General features: G+C 35.5%; 1 protein-coding gene across 7 annotated transcripts in view; it reads right to left on the bottom strand.

Moving 5' to 3' along the window:
- DMD (dystrophin) overlaps nucleotides 1–19,047 on the bottom strand; it is a 2,687,035-nt gene that overhangs the window by 528,032 nt on the left and 2,139,956 nt on the right. For all 7 annotated transcript variants that reach the window (XM_070291485.1, XM_070291489.1, XM_070291490.1 and 4 more), the window contains exon 55: nucleotides 10,587–10,776. In XM_070291485.1, coding sequence (XP_070147586.1) covers nucleotides 10,587–10,776 — 190 coding nt within the window. The remainder of the gene's footprint in view (nucleotides 1–10,586; nucleotides 10,777–19,047) is intronic.

Genomic DNA, 19,047 nt, shown 5'->3' on the forward strand with positions numbered 1-19,047 from the left:
TTCCATTTTCAGTGTAGACTGTTTATTCTCAAGAATGGGAGTATTAAGGTTTGTTTGTACCTGAACACTTTGAAGAGCTTTTCAAACACGAGTCAATATTGACATTTAAGAACTAAAATCTACTAAAGATTATTAATTTTTTCTTGGTTAGAAAAGATGAAGCTTTAAAAAATCAGAGTTTCAACACTCATGGTAGCCAATATTTCTGGCATGGTTTCATTAATTCATTTATTTCTTATTAAGGAGTTTCTCAACCCATATGAGGATTGAGCCCTTAAGCACTCTAGAGTGAAAGACACATTACAAAAATTTACTTATAAAAATGTATATTTTATATTAATATATCTGATAATAGTAATAACATAATACTAGCTATATTTACTGGTTGCTTGTTATGTATCAAATATCATTTTATGTACCACATATATCAATTCATAGCATAAATGTTATAATTTCCCTTGATTTACAGCTGCTTAAATTGATGGCAATTAAGAAATGTATCCATGGTCAGTAAGTATCAGAATCATGAGTCAAACCCAGGCAGTCAAGCTTCAAAGCCCACACTACTAAATGCTATCTTCTCCAGCCCCTCTAAAACAACATAGAAAGCATTAAGTGTTATTTAAAGTGCAAAGAAATGCCTTGGGAATTGAGAAGGAGACAAGATGTCTTCTAGCTCTAGGACCCAGGGAAAAGGGAAGAATGTGAATATGACTTTCCTTGAAAATCAGGTTGCATCTGGGTAAACTGAGATGAAGAAAAGGATTCCCAAGAAAAGAAAGAAGTCATCAAAGACACAAAAGTATACAGGCTAGCTGTGCGATTTAGTAGGAGTTAAGGGTGCACAGGGACTTCCCAGGCTGCTCAGTGGTAAAGGATCCACCTGCCAGGAGACTCGGGTTCCATGTCTGAGTCGGGAAGATCCCCTGGAGAAGGAAATGGCAACTCACTTCAGTATTCTTGCCTGGGAAATCCCATGGACAGAGGAGCCTGGCAGGTTATAGTCCATGGAGTTGCAAAGAGTTGGACATGACTCAGTGACTAAACAACACTGACAACAACAAAGGGTGCATGGAGAGGAAAAAGAAGAAACAAGATAGGAAATTGAGTCTGAGGGCTAATCCTAGTGGGCCAGGTGAAGGAGTTTGTAGAATATTCTGAGGTCTTTGAGAAGTCATAAAAGTTGTTTGAACAGGGGAGTCATATATTCTTTCATTCACTTGATGAATATTTATTGGCACCTGTTATGTGCTGAAGTCTTCCCAGGTGGTGGTAGTCATAAAAAATCAGTCTGCCAATAAAGGAGACAACAAGATACCTGGGTTTGATCCCTGGATTGGGAAGATCCCCCGGAGGAGGAAATGGCAACCCACTCCAGCATTCTTTTTATTTATTTATTTTTTCAGATTTTATTTTACTTTACAATATTGTATTGGTTTTGCCATACATCAACATGAATCTGCCATGGGGGTACACATGTTGCCAATCCTGAACCCCCCACCCACCTCCCTCCCCATACCATCTCTCTGTATGTGAGACAGCAAAAGAGACACAGATGTATAGAACAGTCTTTTGGACTCCAATATTTTTGCCTGGGAAATCCTATGGCCAGAAGAGCTCGGCAGGCTATAGTCCATGGCATCGCAAAAATTCAGACATGACTGAATACACACACACACATTATGTGCTGGGCACTGTCTCAAGCAATAGGAATATACAAGAGAATAAAGTGGATAAAATACCTGCTTTCATAGAATTTATCAGGTAGTTACAATAAAAACTGTTTTACAAAGCTTAATTGAAAATGGCAATCTGCAGGTTGGATTGGAGCAATGCAGGAAAGAGTGAGGGAACGTAAAAGATAATGAGTATAAATCAGAGTGGTGGGTAAGCGGACTGGAAAGAAATGAACAGGTGTAAAAGACTAGAGATGTAAAACTGATAGAACTTGAAAGCAAACTAGAAAGTATGGCAAGTGAGAAGGCAATGTAGATAGAAATGACTATTTGTTTTGAAATTTCTCTGACTGAAAAGATGGTAGTGTGATGAATGGCAGGACAGTTGATTTTCAAAGTAATAATAGCTAAATTACTGAACTGTCATAATTTTACCCTCTTTATCTCAATACGGGAATAGTACCAATGCCAGAGCTTTTCAGTGAGAATCAAATTAGAGAATGAAAGTAAAAATGATTTGCCAATTATAAATATGGAACAATTTAGTTATTATTACCCGTATTAATATAATTTTAGTCGGTTGATTTTAGAGTATGACATTAAAAGTACATCTTTAGTTTGGCTTTTCTCTAATGGTAATTCATAACATTAATAAGAATCTTTCACTTGAAGAAACTTTTTCAAAGTGCTTTAATATTTTTATTTATAAAAGCCCCACAAAAGTTCTGTGGGGAATAAAAAACAATGGTTATTAGGGTCTATCAAAATTCAGTTTTCAGTAGGCATACTGTCTTCTTACCTATATGGGCCTTTCTTTTAGTTAGTATGTATAAAATTACAGAATCCAATAACTGAATTACAAAGTTATGTTAATAATAGCAAACTTTAATGGTAATACCAAAAAAGTAGGTCCTGAAGTTTCAATACACTGAATTTACATGTTCATATATGAAAGAGACCATGGTAAGATGATTCAGCGTGTCATAACTCTTATAATCAAGTGGTTAAACTCATTGTATTACACTGAGGCGACTGTTTTCCATCACTGGTTAACGATAAATGGATTACTTTCTATGTTGTAGACACTAAAACACCAATCTTGAACATTTGTCCTCATTGACTTTATTTCTAAACTTTTAATTATTTTCACTGTTTCTTTTTGGGTTTTCTCTGTGATCTACAAGGATTTCAGGGTCCAAACTTAGAACATAATTGTTGTTGTTCAGTCACTAAGTCCTGTGCAACTCTTTGCAATCCCATGGACTGCAGCATGCCAGGCAAACATGGTCCACTGGAGAAGGGAATGGCAAACCACTGTGACATTCTTGCCTCGAGAACCCCATGGAACATAATAAATTATTGACTATAGTAAAATAAAAAGCACGTGGCTCTTGAATCTATTCCCGAGTACTACCATCCATAGTATTGCGAATGTGTATAAACTCCTTACTGTAGAACAAGAAGTAAATAAAAATGTTCCATTTTTATATAAGAGAAGAAATTAATTGCCCTAACTGGAAAGAGTTTTTCAAGATCTTGGATATATTACCCAAATACTTTTGCGTTCTCCACAGTAAGAATTTTACACCAAAGCTTTGCTAGTTCTTTGCCTTTTTTCATGGTCAAAACATTTACAAGAATCTTCAGAGCTGTCTTTTTAAATAGCACAAGATGGCATCATTTAAGACCAATTCTGTGCTACAGCAAGTAATATTTTAGTGACTTCTAGATATATTTCTGAATGGAGAAATTCAAGTAACAATGACACTGATTTCTGTGTAATATTATGCATTTTTAATGGAGTCCATGTTGATGTCCTTCAGTTTTATATCTTTGACCTATATCTTTCTCCAAATTAGATCCACATTCAAAAGTGCCTCAAGGGAGGTGTTATTTTCACCTTTATTATTCACAGACACCTCAAAACCAGCTGCATTCTTTTTTTGTTATCCATTTAATTATTTTATTGTATTTTTTACTTTTTATTTACATTGGAGTTTACTTGACTGACAATGTTGTGATAGTTTCAGGTGTATAGCAAAGTGATTCAGTTATACACGTATCTATTCTTTTTCAAATTATTTTCCCATTTAGGTTGTTACATAATATTGAACAGAGTTCCCTCTGCTATACAATAGGTCCTCGTTGGTTATCCATTTTAAATATATCAGTGTGTACATGTCCATTCCAAACTCCCTAACTATCCTTTCCCCCAACCTTCCCCCCTGGTAACTATAAGTTTATTCTCCAAGTCTGTGAGTCTGTTTCTGTTTTATAAATAAGTTCATTCATATCATTTCTTTTTAGATTCTGCATATAAGTGATATCAAACAATAGTTCTTTTTCTCCATCTGACTTACTTCACTAAGTGTGACAATCTCTAGGTCCATCCATGGTGCCGCAAATGGCATTATTTTGTTCTTTTTAATGGCTCAGTAATATTCCATTGTATAATTGAAGAATAAAAACTATATGATTATCTCATTGGATGCAAAAAAAGCTTTTGACAAATTTCGCAACCCATTTATGAAAACTCTCCAGAATGTGGGCATGGAGGGGACATGTCTCAACATAATAAAGGCCATACGCAACAAAGCTACCACTAACATCATACTCAATAGTGAAAAGCTGAAGATATTTCCTTCAAGATCAGGATGTCCACTCTTGCCAATTTTATTCAACATAGTTTTGGAAGTCCTAGTTATGGCAATCAGAGAAGAAAAATAAAAGGAATACAAAGTGGAAGAGAAGAAATAAAACTGTCACCATTTGCAGATGACATGATACTATACATAGAAAATCCTAAAGATGTTTTCAGAAAACTGCTAGAGCTCATCAATGAATTTGATAAAGTTGCAGGTACAAAATTAATACACAGAAATCTGTTGCATTTCTACATACTAACTATGAAAGATCAAAAAGAGAAATTAAGGAACAATTCCATTTATCATCACATCAAAGAGAGTAAAATAACCAGGAATAAACCTACCTAAAGAGACAAAATACCTATACTCCAAAAACTGTAAGATGCTGATGAAAGAAATTGAAGATGACACAAACAGATGGAAAGATATATCATGTTCTTGGAATAGAAGAATCAGTATTCTGAAAATGACTATACTACCCAAAGAAAATTACAGATTCAATGCAATCTATCAAATCACCAATGGCATTTTCCACAGAACTAGGACAAAAATATCTTAAAATTTGTATGGAGACATAAAAGACCCCAAATAGCTGGAGTAATCTTGAGAAAGAAAAATGCTGCTTTCTCTTCCTATAACAATTTCTCCTCTTTAATTCTGCAACTCTGTGTAGGCATCTGGTCATATCAAATGGTAAGCAGTCAGTGACTCCTTACTGTACCTCACATTTCCCCCTCAGCTCTTCCTCCCATAATCTATTGGGTTGTCCAAAAAGTTCATTTGAGTGTTTCTGTAAGATGTTACAGAATAACCTGAATGTTTGGCCAACCCAGTGCATCACAGTGTTAGTTTTTACCTCCAAACAGCTCACATGTATGTTTCCTTTGTTCAGCCTCAACATCTTAATGGTCATTTATTGGTTGGAATATTACAGAAATAACTTTCTAACTTTTATTCCTGGATAGGTCTTGTATCCTTCCAATTCATTCTCCTTATAGTTACCAGAGCGATCTTTCAAAAACATAACCATAAGGTAGGTTATTCCATTTCCTTGCTTAAAAATATGCTGTGACTTCTCATAGACTAAAAATAGTCCAAACTCTTAAACATAGGTGGAAACAAGGAGGGAAAAGACAGCTGACACATACCGAGCAATTTGAGTGCAATGCTCTGCCCCTCTGGTGGGCATTTTACGTGTATCCTATCATTTATTTCTCACAAAATTCTGTGAAGCATTATTTTCTTTGTACACAGGGGTATAATTGAGACTTAGAGGTTAGACAACAAGTGGTAAAATAAGTGATCTTTCTACCTACAAGGCTCATACTCTATCTACTCTATCATGCTGCCTTTCTACATAATTTAGCCTCAGCTTATCTTTCCAGTCACATTTCTTACAATAATCCTACCCCAGCCACCCCAGCCATAAAGAAGTACCTTTTGATTCTCAAACTACCCAACCGTCCAGGACTTTCAATATGCTGTTTCCTATGCCAGAAATCCCTTTTCAACTCTGCATCTAGCTCACTTCTGACACATTCTTCTAACTTTCTCTAAACAGAAGTTCTCAACCTTGGCTGGACAGGAGAAGCATGGACAGGACAGGCTATGATCAATGCAGTTTGATTTTCTAGGGGTAGAATCCAGAAATTAGCATTTAAAAAATCTTTTCCAAGACTGAAAAGCAGTGTTCCAGGTGAGTTTCCTGGAGACTCTGGCAAGCTTAACTTAATCATCTTCTGTTTTTATTAGACCCTGTCTAGCCCTCTACTGTAACACTCATCACACTACCAGAATTTTGTCATAGTGTAACCATCCTCACCTCTGAAATGTAAGCATCCCAAAGGCAGAAATCATACTCCAATACAAAAGTTTCTGAATATGTGCTACACACTAGCCCAGTATGTACACAAATACATACACATGCATATGCAAATAGTTGAAACCAAAGCTTCACAAAATAATACTGACTCTTATTTAAGAGGGATAGACTCTTGTTATTTTTCTATTCTACTAATTTTATTCCTTTCTGTTAAAAAATGTGAATTGATACTCATTAAATTGATTATGTAACCTAGTTCTTTGAACTATGCTTGAAAAAATCCCTCTAATTATATTTGTAATGCTAGTCCTAACCCCATGCTAGACATCTAATGGTGTTTAATAAAGATTTGATGAATTAATCAACATTTTTATGGAAATTTAATATATATGTATATAATATATGCATACATTTATATGTTTTGCATATTATAAAAAATGGCAGACAGATATCACTAGGCAAAATAAAAACATCAAAATAAACTTTCATAATCTTTGGACACCAAAGTAGAAAGATTAAAAAATACATATAAAACTCAATTCAAATTATAGCAACAAAAAAAGGTTGCTATATATACAAAGGGTTTTCTTTCCTTAGAATTAGGGATACTCAGATTACCTCTCTTTTCAAATGCACCAACAAATGTGACAATCTAATTTATTCAGGATACTAATTTTGCTATTGAGGTTGCATTCTTCCTTATTCCTTTGGAATTAATCAGTGGGCCAAAATATATTGTGAGCAACACTGAAGAAGCTACTTTCCCTCAATTTCAACAATGTATTAGAAATTTAAGATAGCTTAATCAAGTTCCAGGTATATTCTGCTGTACAATTCAAAATTTATCAACCTTTTCTCTCTGGAAGTATTTTGTTTAGTAGAAGAGTTTTTCTATAATGGCTGGAGGAGGTTGGGAGGAGACACAGGTACAACAAATGACATTAGAAGAGGGAGTCAGTTGAGAGATATGGCCTGAGACAGGAACCAGATCACAGATGAGGGCATCTCAAATATTAATTGCTCCATAGTCTCTCTTGCTGAGAAAAAGGCCCTAATTATCTTACCTTTATGACCATCTCTCCCCACTGCACACCGATCCCCACATACCTTCTTTACAAGCTGCTATTACAATGATCTCTTAGGGGTGCTTAGAGAATCAGTTAAGATTGGTGAAATTCTTGTGAAATATTAGCAAAGATGCAGAGTCTACCCATTTTCCGTTGGTTACCAATAGTTCTATGTTAGCACTTAGAACTGTGGCCATCTTTACCAATTCTCTGAGGGCCAAAGTAGGAAATGCTTTGGACACAGGAAGAATCTGACACAATTATGAATATAATTCTTCATTTTAAGAATAAATTTGTAATTGAAAACTTTTCAAACTGTCACTTCACAGGCCTCTATATGGCATGCTGTAAAAATACATTGGCTTTATGATGTCAGTTATACTGTCAGAAATACCAATACTGTATAAGAAATATCTCCTCATCCTAAAGTACGGGGACAAATACGACCTTGCTTCTATTTATTTTTTTGACCTTGCTTTTAATAAGCAAAATAAATAACATTATTTTTTCTCATATAAGGAAGAAACTTTAATGGCTTTCAGAGTGGAATTAATCAGGTTAATTCTATTCAGGAAGCATATGTTTCATAATACATGTATGCTTATCAAACCCAGGAATTATAATTATTGCTGGGAGAATTAAACATCCTATGAAGTAGGTGATAAGCAGTGATAGGCAGTCTAGCAAGAGCTGGAGTCGCCATATATAGAAAAACTGATTGACAGCCATAGAGAAAAATCTATTTTGTGAAGGCTTTCACCCCCGTCTCCATTCTGCAGCATTTGTATAAAGTAAAACATCACTGCTTTGGGTTGGATAGATATATTGGGATCTGCTGGGAAAGCTGATGTTCTGGCTAGGCATTTGGAATTTCGTTTTTAATATGTAAGCACTATTCTTGCTATCTATCATGAATCATACAAAGAATATAATGCTACCAGCTTCTGCAAGTGAAGTGAAAGGCATACCATTACACTTGATTCCTTCACACGTATTATAGAACATTCCTTTTGTTCAAAATTAAAAAAAAAATCTTCAGAGGGGGGAAAAAAAGCAAACACTTCCATTTAGCTGAAATATTGAAACTGCATGTAATTTCCTAAGGTATGTAGTTTTATTTATTTTCAAGCTGTTGCTTTTAAACCCCAGTATCTTGATTCAATTCTATCAGCTGAAATGTGCCGTTAACAGTAATCAATAGTTTCAGTAGTTTAGAGTTTTTACCATGACATCTTCAAATCTTTCATCAAAAGACCATTATTCAGCCATCTAACTGAAAATCAGAGCTGGCTATAAATGTCATTCCTATCCATAAAATGTAGTTTCAACCTCAGGCAAGTGGAATTTATAGAAGACACAATATTAATAGAGAGAGAATGAGAAAATGGTCTCTGTTTTAAAATAACATTGGAATCTTAGTCCTATTATAGTTAAGAGAAAAATGGTATGTCTAAGGTTTTCAGGAACTCTAAGGGAATTTTACATGGTTTTTAAGAATAAATAGATTTTTTAATGAGTAATAGAGAATAAGCTAAGAAAATTTCCTCAGCATAATTTCCAACTGTTTTTGAAGAGATTAGAAACCTAAGCACAAAACGCACTTTATTCTCCACACTTTCATAATAAACATAGTTAGGAAACACTGCCATTTTTTCCTATTGATTCAGAATCTTGCAGTTTCTCATGATAAGTTTCAGTATGAATTTTTGTAGTACTGTAGATACAAATATAAAATGTATAGGAGATAGATAGATGTATTCTTGTTTTGTCTTCAACAATACTTACCCATGAATTTAAGAAATATTTTATTAAATCCCTATTACAAAATTGAGTCACTGGAACAATCTTTAATTTTGAAAGGAATCTGTTAAAAAACAATCCACTTAAAGTTTTACTCGTTATTTACCATAGCTGATGGGAATATGTGAATCCACATATTTAAAACTCTAGGGTGGCTTTATGGGCATTTACAAGGCAAGATAATTTTTTTAATGAAAGAAGGCAATGATGGCAACCCATTCCAGTGTTCTTGCCTGGAGAATCCCAGGGACGGGGGAGCCTGGTGGGCTGCCGTCTATGGGGTCACACAGAGTTGGACACGACTGAAGTGACTTAGCAGCAGCCGTAGCAACCATAAGTCAAATATGTTAGCAGCATATTTTCTAACCATTTAGCTAAGAATGACCAAAAAAAAAACAAACCTTACACTGCATTTATATCCGCAAGCCATAGGAGATACCTGTGTAGAACAATACCTGGCTTTATCTATGCAAACTACCTCCGAATGATCAAAGTAACTCAACACACATTGTGAAGGAGCAAGTGGGGTCTCAGGAGAATGATAAAGCGAGAATGAGGAATTCAAGAAGCTATGGACTGCCACTGTTATCTACTCTATATACAAAGTAGATCAGATCTCATATCAAAAGAGAAGAAAAGAAGGAGAACAACAAGGAGAGGGAGGAGAAGAAACTTTCCTTACTATGATTTGATTTTGGAATTATTTTTCAACCTGGAATGCACAATCACTTTTTTTGCCATAATTTTAAAATATTAAAAAACTGAAGTTAGTCCTAAAAATGGGTCATATATTCGAACACCCCAAAGTTTCTTTGTGGTACTAGCAAAGTTCTTATTTCAAGTCGGAAAACTCAACTCTACATAACCAAACTCCAATATAGGTCAGGGAAAACTCTATCATGTCCCCTAAGTATTTAAATATCAGGAGCCCTCCTGAACTATAGAATATGATTCACACCAAGATTTCAAGTAAATAAAACAACCTGAAACTTCTGTTTTTGCTGTTTATGCATATGAAATTTTATAGCAATAATTTTTGTTTCTAGGAAAAACAACTGTCTGAAAATGGTGTGATCATTAACTAGCCATCTCATTTTTATTTTCACAGATTATGTTAGGAGGAAAGCTACAAAAGGCCAGATTAACATTTCAAAATGTATTGGAAAGTAATGAAGGGAAACTGATTCAGTTAGCAACGCTAAATAAAACAGACAATTCATACAGATGCTTTTCCTATAAAATATTAAATAAACACTCAAAAATGGCAACTTTTTCAAATTTAATAAACCAACCCCTAATTCCTTTTCTCTGAGCAAAGTTTCTTCTTATCAAAGCTCCAGCTTCATGCGCAAATTTTTCCTGGTCAAAACCACATACTATTTAGAAGACTGGGGTGTTAAATGAAATAAGAAATGATTTTTTGCTTCTCCCTCTTTCTTCTTCTAGCCCCAAAGCCTAAATATATAAGGCCACATAAAACCACTATTTTTGTCCACAGCATATCAAATACAAGGACAAATGCTCAGGATTCTTTGGCTGAATTCACAAGTGATAAAAGTAGAAACGCTTGACTTACCTGCCATTGTTTCATCAGCTCTCTTACTCCCTTGGAGTCTTCTAGAAGCCTTTCCTTATGGGTGGCATCCTGCAGGACATTGGCAGTTGTTTCAGCTTCTGTAAGCCAGGCAAGAAACTTCTCCAAGTCCAGGGGGAACTGTTGCAGTAATCTATGAGTTTCTTCCAGAGCAGTCTCTCGCTCACTCACTCTGCAAATGAACAAATGTCCAGATGCAGTTATCCTCAAATATCAGAATGGTGCAGCCAGTGAATCCCACAAAAAGAGCAAAATCAAAGGTACTAAATCATAACATTGCAACAAATGTGAGTTGCTGCTAAAACTCCACTTGAAAGCATCAACCACTAGAATAGGATGTGTGTGTGTGTATTTGGACTTTTAGACTTTTGAAAGTTCATTTTCCAAAAAAAAATCTTTGTTTTAAAAAACATTTGACTTTTGGCTGGTCAATTTTGAAACGTTATTTTAATAGGTGGTAAAAATTGAAACTAATCTCTATAGGTAAAACCCTAAAATCTACCATGCCTACCTTTAATGTTACCTGAGGCAGGGAACCATGATTAAATAGGCCAGGAGAAATGCAAACCTACAATGGAAAGTTGAACACTGGAGGAAGAAGAAGGGGACTGGAGAACAAAAGCGAACAAAAAGATGAAGAAGTAGAAAAACTACATATTTCATAGCAAACATTGTGCAAAATGTAATCTGCATAACATCAGCATGTTCTGATAGTTCTAACTATTGTATTAGCTTCCTTTTGCATTACCTGATGGTCATACAACTAAGAATATTTTCCAAAAGAGAAATTGTACAGGTAATGGAAAAACTGGAGCTTAAAATCCAGACATATTGGGTTCAAATCCCAGCGTCCTCCTCCGAGTGTGATACAAGTTACTTAACCTCTCTGATTTCTCATCTGCAATACATGTTGTGGTATTGATGAGACTGAAAATACAACAGTGTGTGTGAAGCTGAGTGCCTCACACATTATAAGTCACATATTATAGTTGCTCAAAAATGTGAATTCCCTATGCCTACATTCCATTCTCATTTCTCTAATCTTATAGAAGGAATGAATCAAATTCCCTAATGACACAAAAATCTACAAAAGAGCTATTCATATTTTCTGACAACATATATAATGCATGTATTGTGGATACACACACGTATGCCCTCAGCAAACATCTACATAATAGGAACTTGGGAAGGAAAATTGCCTGAGGCAGGAACAGCCCCATCTAAAAAGATTCAGGTAAATTTTTTCTGCAATAAGGAAATTAGTACTCTATTTAAATATCGTATTTACCTTCTATTACTACACAAACACTTTCTGGGATTCAACATAAGCTAAAAATGGATTAAAAAAAAACTGAGCACTTGAATATGATACACACTGCTTGTTAAGATGTGATTGTCAATAATTATGCAAAACTGCAATTTATTTCAGCAGCAACTTTATCATGGGATGTGCAAACCAGGCAATAAACTCTTGCCGAGCCAGCGGCAGCAAAGCCCCCGGAAGATCTGTTTATTCATCATGGGTGAGGTTTTTGCTGAGCATACAGTCTTCCGCAGTGTAGTTTTGGTGCTCATACTGGATAAAAATCTTCTGTCTGCATTAACTGATGGAGAGGAGAATAGGTTTATGAGGGTGCAGCAACTGGAAAAAAGGAAGCATTGCACTAAGCTATTTATCAACTCCTAAATAAACTTGAATACCGCATAACTGAAAGGTAGCCTGGTGCTCTGGTTGGGCAAATCAGTTAAATCTCGTGGAGTTCAATGGCTAGCCTGAACTGCTAGTTCCTTGCTTACTAATTTTCAGGCAAACTATCAATGCAGGGAGAAAGAGCAAAGTATCTTTTATTATTTATTTATTTAGTATGATTTAAAAACTCAGAACCGTTGTGACAAAACTGAGAAACGTAATGTTATAATCTAGTGTGAAACATACAACATACAGGCTGAAGCCTGTGTAATTGCTAACGTTTGACCATTTCTGACCAACAAATGGGGCAATTTCAGCCAGTGCTAGCTAATATTTTAGGTTGGCTTGTACACTAGAAATCACTAAGATTTACTTCACTTCTAGCTCCAAATTTGGCATAGAAATAAGCTGTCACATTGCAGGAGACAAATGCAGGGTTAGACACTGATGTATTTTCTAACATACTCCAAAGTCACACAAAATAAAAGGGGCAGTGTGAAACTCCCTCATGGCAGAGAATTAGATACTGTGCATTTTATTATCAGCTTCATCATCATGATGAGCTGTGTTTGATGCATCCCAGCTTCTCTAACCTTAAAGAGAAACACCACTTACCCTTGGCTTCCAGAGAAAGTAACTAGTAAATAACTTTCGAAGAGTTATTTGGAAAATGTGATGCGCATAAATCAGATGAAAGTGTTCTACCGAGACAATGAGATTTCCAGCCCAATCCTCCCACCAAGTTTGCTGCTTTGTAAATTAGGCCCTTAGGGAAGAGCAGTAACTCTTTCAGGACAGTAAGGCACCGTTTTCCTAAACAACACCCTTGTGACCTGAAATATTGACAACGTTGGGTTGAATATTTTCTAATTTGGAAGTACGTTAGACAAAATTCAGTGGCAGCAATGGCAGGAAATCTCTTCAATCAGAGGTGAGACTGTTATCTCTGGCTTGTGTGGGAGATTTAAGGCTGCATCCTTTTTCCTGAGATCCATCTATGCACACTGAATTCTTAAATTTTAATTGTGCTAAGTCCAGACTAGATGAGTCGAAGGTACTTGTATGTCATATTTGTGCATTCAAAATAGTTCTGAATATATACCATACTTTAAAATTTTCCATAATCATATGCCTTTAAATGACATCTATGATAAATAAAAAATGTAGCAATTAGAATCATAAAGTAATAAAAAAATTACCTAGAACAAAACTAAAGACTCGAACATAGATTATTATTTTTTAATGATAATATCCAGGTTATCAAATTATGAACTGTGGAGAAAATTTGGCATGAACTTTAAAGTAACAATGACCAGATTATCATAAAATAGTAATAATGCTTTACAAATATAATTTACTGCATCAGTTAAGTACTTTTTATATAACAAAATTTAATTATCAGCAGGTCCAGGTATAGAATGCACAAAAATAGCTGAGAATTTGATGATATGTGGAATGGGATGCTGACTTCAAAAGGTTTTATTTCTGTTCATAAGGGCACCATACACCATTCTCCATAGGTAAATATAGGCAGTGTGATACAGTGGTTCTCAAAGTACGCTCCATAGCCCAGCAGTATCAGTGCCATCTGAGAACTTATTAGAAATGGCAATTCTCAAGCCCCACCCAGATCTGCTGAATCAGAAATTCTCTGTGGAGTCCAGCGAGCTGTATTTTAATAAGTCTTCCAGGCAATTCTGATAAATGCTCAAGTTTGAGCATCACTGATACTGGAGAGACCAAACTTTGAGAACTACTGGTATAGTGGATGCTGTGCCGGGATGTCCAGACTCCTCTTTCAGGACTGAAGTATGTTTTGCTTGTGTAACTCACTGAAGCTATGAGCCATGCCATGCAGGGTCATCTGAGACAGACAGGTCATAGTGGAGAGTTCTGACAAAATGTGGTCCAGGGGAGGAGGGAATGGCAGACCATTCCAGTAATTTTGCTGCGAGAACCCCATGAACAGTATGGAAAGACTGAAGGCAAAAGGAGAAGAGGGAAGCAAAGGATGAGATGGTTGGATAGCATCACTGATTCAATGGATATGAACCTGTGAAATATCTGGGAGACAGTGAGGGACAGGGAGGCCTGGCCTGCTGCAGTCCATGGGGTCACAAAGAGTCAGACATGACTGACTAAGCAGCAATGTGTTTTGCTTTAACTCCTGGGAAAGCTGCTGGATGCAGGCAGGTTGCCTCCAATGACTGGTTAATGTGTGGACTTTTTATTAAAGTCTAGCCCCCTTGCTCCAGCTTTGGAAAATTCGGGAGGGGAGGGGAGGGGAGGAGGATTGATCGATGCTGAGGTTACAAATGAATCGAAGCCCAGCTTTTCCTTCTGCACTATCCTGCTTCTTTCCCTTTCTTCTCTCACAGGTATTCATCCTGAGAGCACTCTACCAAAAAAAAAAAAAAGAAAGAAAGAAAGAAAGAAAGAAATTCCTACACATTAATCACTTTCTTAGAATCTGACTTCTGGGGAACTTGACCTGCTGAATTGCCATACTAAATAAAACTTTGAAAAATATACTTGCTAAAAAATGTATGTGAAGAAATATACAACCACTTGCACAGATTGTGGTCACAAAAGGAGACAGGATGGAGGATTCTCATACTCAGCAATTGAGCCGAAGAGCTACTATACCTTTGGTTGCCCTTTAAGGAGATCTATAGATAAGCCATTATCACCAGTTAGAAGCAAGAATCTACTGAAAGGACAAAGTGTTGGAGCTTAGTACAACCCCCCACCTGCACAAGTCTGCATAAAGTGGAAAAATCACAGAAGGCATGTCTTCAGCATCTCCATTTTCTTTTTAAGAACTGATTATCAATGAGGCAATCAGAGTATACCCTGATCCTTCACACACACACACACACACACACGCACACACCCATACCATGGTATCTCTGAATAAATCTGTAAGACTCCAGATTTTTATCTAAGTTGAAAATCACTAATTTGTTATGGGTCAACCTAATACACAAAAAGCAAAAGAAAAAAGGGAAGCCTATGACTTTCCAAGGTAAGGCTGAAGAGCTTAATTAACATATGGACAATATTCCATGATTAGACATATGCAGGGATGATAGTTCATCACTGCACCGTATTAAATGATTATACACACACACAAATACATATACACACATTATATATAAGCAAACAGAAACAAACACATTGAATATTTTGGGGGGAAAAAAGGCTCAATCTGATATTTTCCCCAGATGTTTCTGAAAGTGTGACCAACTGGGGAAATTCACACCACTTGGTCTTCTGCTAAGTAACATTTTCATCTGTGCCCTGGTATTATCAGGAAGTAACCAAATAAACACTCTCAATCTTTCCTTCCTGGTTTATTTGCACTTTAACAACTATCATTTCCAATGATAGTTTTAGGGAAAGTATTACAGGATACTTGTTTTTTTTTGTTTGTTTGTTTCTTAGATATAAATCAGAGAAAATGAGTACCTTAGCAGCAAGCACTTGGACTTTAGGCCAAACACTACTCACAGAGCCAGAGTTAACCTGAAGTTCAAATTCTCTGTAATCATAACAGATTCTACTGGTTTGCTAGCCAATGAATTAATTTTGCTTTTGTTTAAAAAATAAGTCTGTATTGTATTTTCATGGGGCAGCTAGAATTTATTACCTATGGCTATACAGCAGTTTGTAGGAAGGATTCTTTTTAATCTCCAGCAATTCTATTGGCAATGTGCACTAATGAAAAGCATGAATCTAAGCAAAATCATTCAATAATGCTTGGACCAGTATCCTATTCATTCCATTTCTAGCAACAATTCTAAGACTATGGCTTTATGTATCTTTGGAAAATATCTACTTAGATAGATGACCCAGAAGGGTTCTGGCAACTGAGAGAATGTTTCTCTTTTCTCCTCTGTTACTGAACTCTAAGGTGAGAAAAATATTCTGTCCTTTTAATGTAACTATTGACACAGAGTATGAGATGAAAGCTCTAAGCTAGCACAGAAAATAAATTTAAAATCTGTTATCTACAGAACTCTTCAAAAATTTAAAAAGTATGTTCAGATTTATTCTTTCACCATTTCATAAGTTAACCTCCCATTTTTTTTTTTCTACCTACAGTATGTTTGGTTTCTTCATTTGCTTCCAGCTGGATGTTTCATTCTGTCCCACTGACTTCAACTTCCATACAGGTTATCTTTAAACCTGATTCTCATTCTTATTTCCACATGCCTACCAACAACTCAAGCATTAGGTAATGCATGCACCTCGTCTACATGTATTATGTGCCAGGATTCATGCGTGGTGTTGGTGACACTAAAGTCAGTGAGACATGGACATGGACTTTGACATTTAACACATTCAAGTCTGGTGGAGGAGACTGATATTTAGATATTTACCTATAGTTACAATATGATTCATGACATGAGTTTGGGACATGAGTTTGAGCAAGCTCTGGGAGTTAGTGATGGATAGGGAAGCCTGGCGTGCTGCAGTCCATAGGGTCACACAAAGTCAGACATGACTGAGTGACTGAACTGAACTGACAATGTGATTCAGGTTGTAGTTCATCTGGATTGCCTAACAGTAGCTTGAATATAATATGCATCACACTGTATTCATGAACTTCTATGTCAAGTTCCTTAACAAGTGATAAATCTATCTTTTTTCAACACATTTTTTTTCCCTTTTCTTATCAAAGGAAGTGGGGATCATTGCTGGGCTTTATCTCAAAATACAACGATGGATGCTCAACAAAAGTCTGCCTAATTGAATTAATTTTCATAACAATCAGAAATCTTTTAGATATATCTCATAGGTCATTGTTAGTTTCATTTTGCTGTTGGGAAGACTGATTCTGAGAGAACCACAGTGACTTTCCCAAAGTTGAACCCAAGGAAGTGGTGGAATTAGGATTATAGTTCAAGTATTGAATCCTGAAAAAGACGGTTTTCTAACTCTGAAAATGGATATTAGTGCTCTCTGATATATTCACGGCAGTCGTTAAAAAAAAGGAAAGTGCCAGAAAGTTTATGCCACTGAATCCTGGCCCTTGTTTTGGAGCAAAAACTCATCTCTTTGTTATTTGACCATAGGAGCCATCACTGCAACACATAGAAACCTACTGAGAGGGAACCCACACATGTAAAGATATTCTCTCACTCCAACTACAGTAGAAAGATCTAGCTGGTCTCTGTTTCAAAACAAACAAACAAGCAAATCCATTTTCAATGCAAATTTGCTGGTTTGCCATTCACTGACATATACATCAAAGAGGTTTCTATCCCCTCTCTCCTGAGGTTTGGTACTAAATTACTCAAACACTTCAGAGTTAATTGGAAACTATGACCTAAATGTTCCCAAAGTATTGCTGATTACTTCTCAGAAAACTCATTCCCATCTTTTCACCACCCCAGACAACACAGGATGACTTTTTAACATGTGCAGAAGCAACATACTTGCATGGAAAATAGATTAGTTCTCTAAAGATAAACCATAGCTTTGAAGCTAGCTATTTTCTTCAAAGATACAGACATTTTAGTGAAAAAAAAAATCACCTGGACTTTATATTTGGATGGAAAGAGAATATAGGTATTATCAATCATGTAAGAAATTTTAAAATACACATTCCAACTCTTATTTTTTCACTCTATGGGCATTTTAAAAATTGAGATTTGCACAATATATCATTAGGGAAACAAGCATAATTACATACTTTCCCCAAAAGTATTGGGATATTTCTTAAAAGAAATTAGGAGACAGCAGTAAAAATGTACTTTGTACTGTTCTTTACATTGCTCACTTCATTTGACTTGTGTTTCAGACATTTATCATTGAGAAAAGTTGATAAAAATATACAAAATATTACAAACAAGTAGTATTCAAGATATATATATATATATATATATATATATATATTTTCCTACCTTGGAATATTAACAAAGAGATTAACATTCTTTAGTCTAATATCTGTATTTTATATATATTTTTTACTGATATAATACCTTAAGGTAAAAGACATTTAGAAAAATGTACATTGATACTGCCATCCAGAAGAATATAAACTTAGATTAGGGTTGGGTTTAAAACTGGATACAATTTCTACTCTTAATAAATTCTCTATGATTTGCATAATGTGAATCTTTAAGTCAATTTTGGTCACTTGTAGTGTTAATCTCTTTAAAAGATGTATTTTCCTGTTTTGATAAGATAGATTGAGTAGCTTTCTTCTCTTCTAAAGGGATATATGAAAACTAGGATAGAAACCAATTTAAAAGATCATCTCTTGGAAGTCTCATTAGACTGCAGTCAAACAAATATATATTCACATCCTCAATATCTTAGAGAAAAAGAGAACAGTAGATGCTGTTATATAACATTCAGAAGACAGCAAGGCAAGTTGGTTCAGTTTTCTACCATCAAAAGGCAAACATATAGCGATTCCCTTTAAAAGGAAAGAAGGAGTTAAAAACATATCATCAGCTGATTATATGAACTTGCAGTACAGGTCTCTCAATGGAATTCAGAAACAGGAATGATTTTCATAATTCTTGACATGAACTCCAAGTTATAGTCTCTAAATATTTGCGACTTTTATTACCTAGTTCCTCACTCAGCACTCTCTTGTGGTTAATAATGCACTTTTGAGAGTCCTTTAAATTCAACATTTACTGCCATAGTATTTGGCACTAAAACAATGCTCTTTAGTTTTCGAGCTTTTCCACATATATCTTCTTCTTTGATATGTTAAACAACTTGATGAGGTTAATG

The sequence above is a fragment of the Ovis canadensis genome, chromosome X (genome assembly GCF_042477335.2).
Source record: "Ovis canadensis isolate MfBH-ARS-UI-01 breed Bighorn chromosome X, ARS-UI_OviCan_v2, whole genome shotgun sequence".
NCBI lineage: Eukaryota > Metazoa > Chordata > Mammalia > Artiodactyla > Bovidae > Ovis > Ovis canadensis.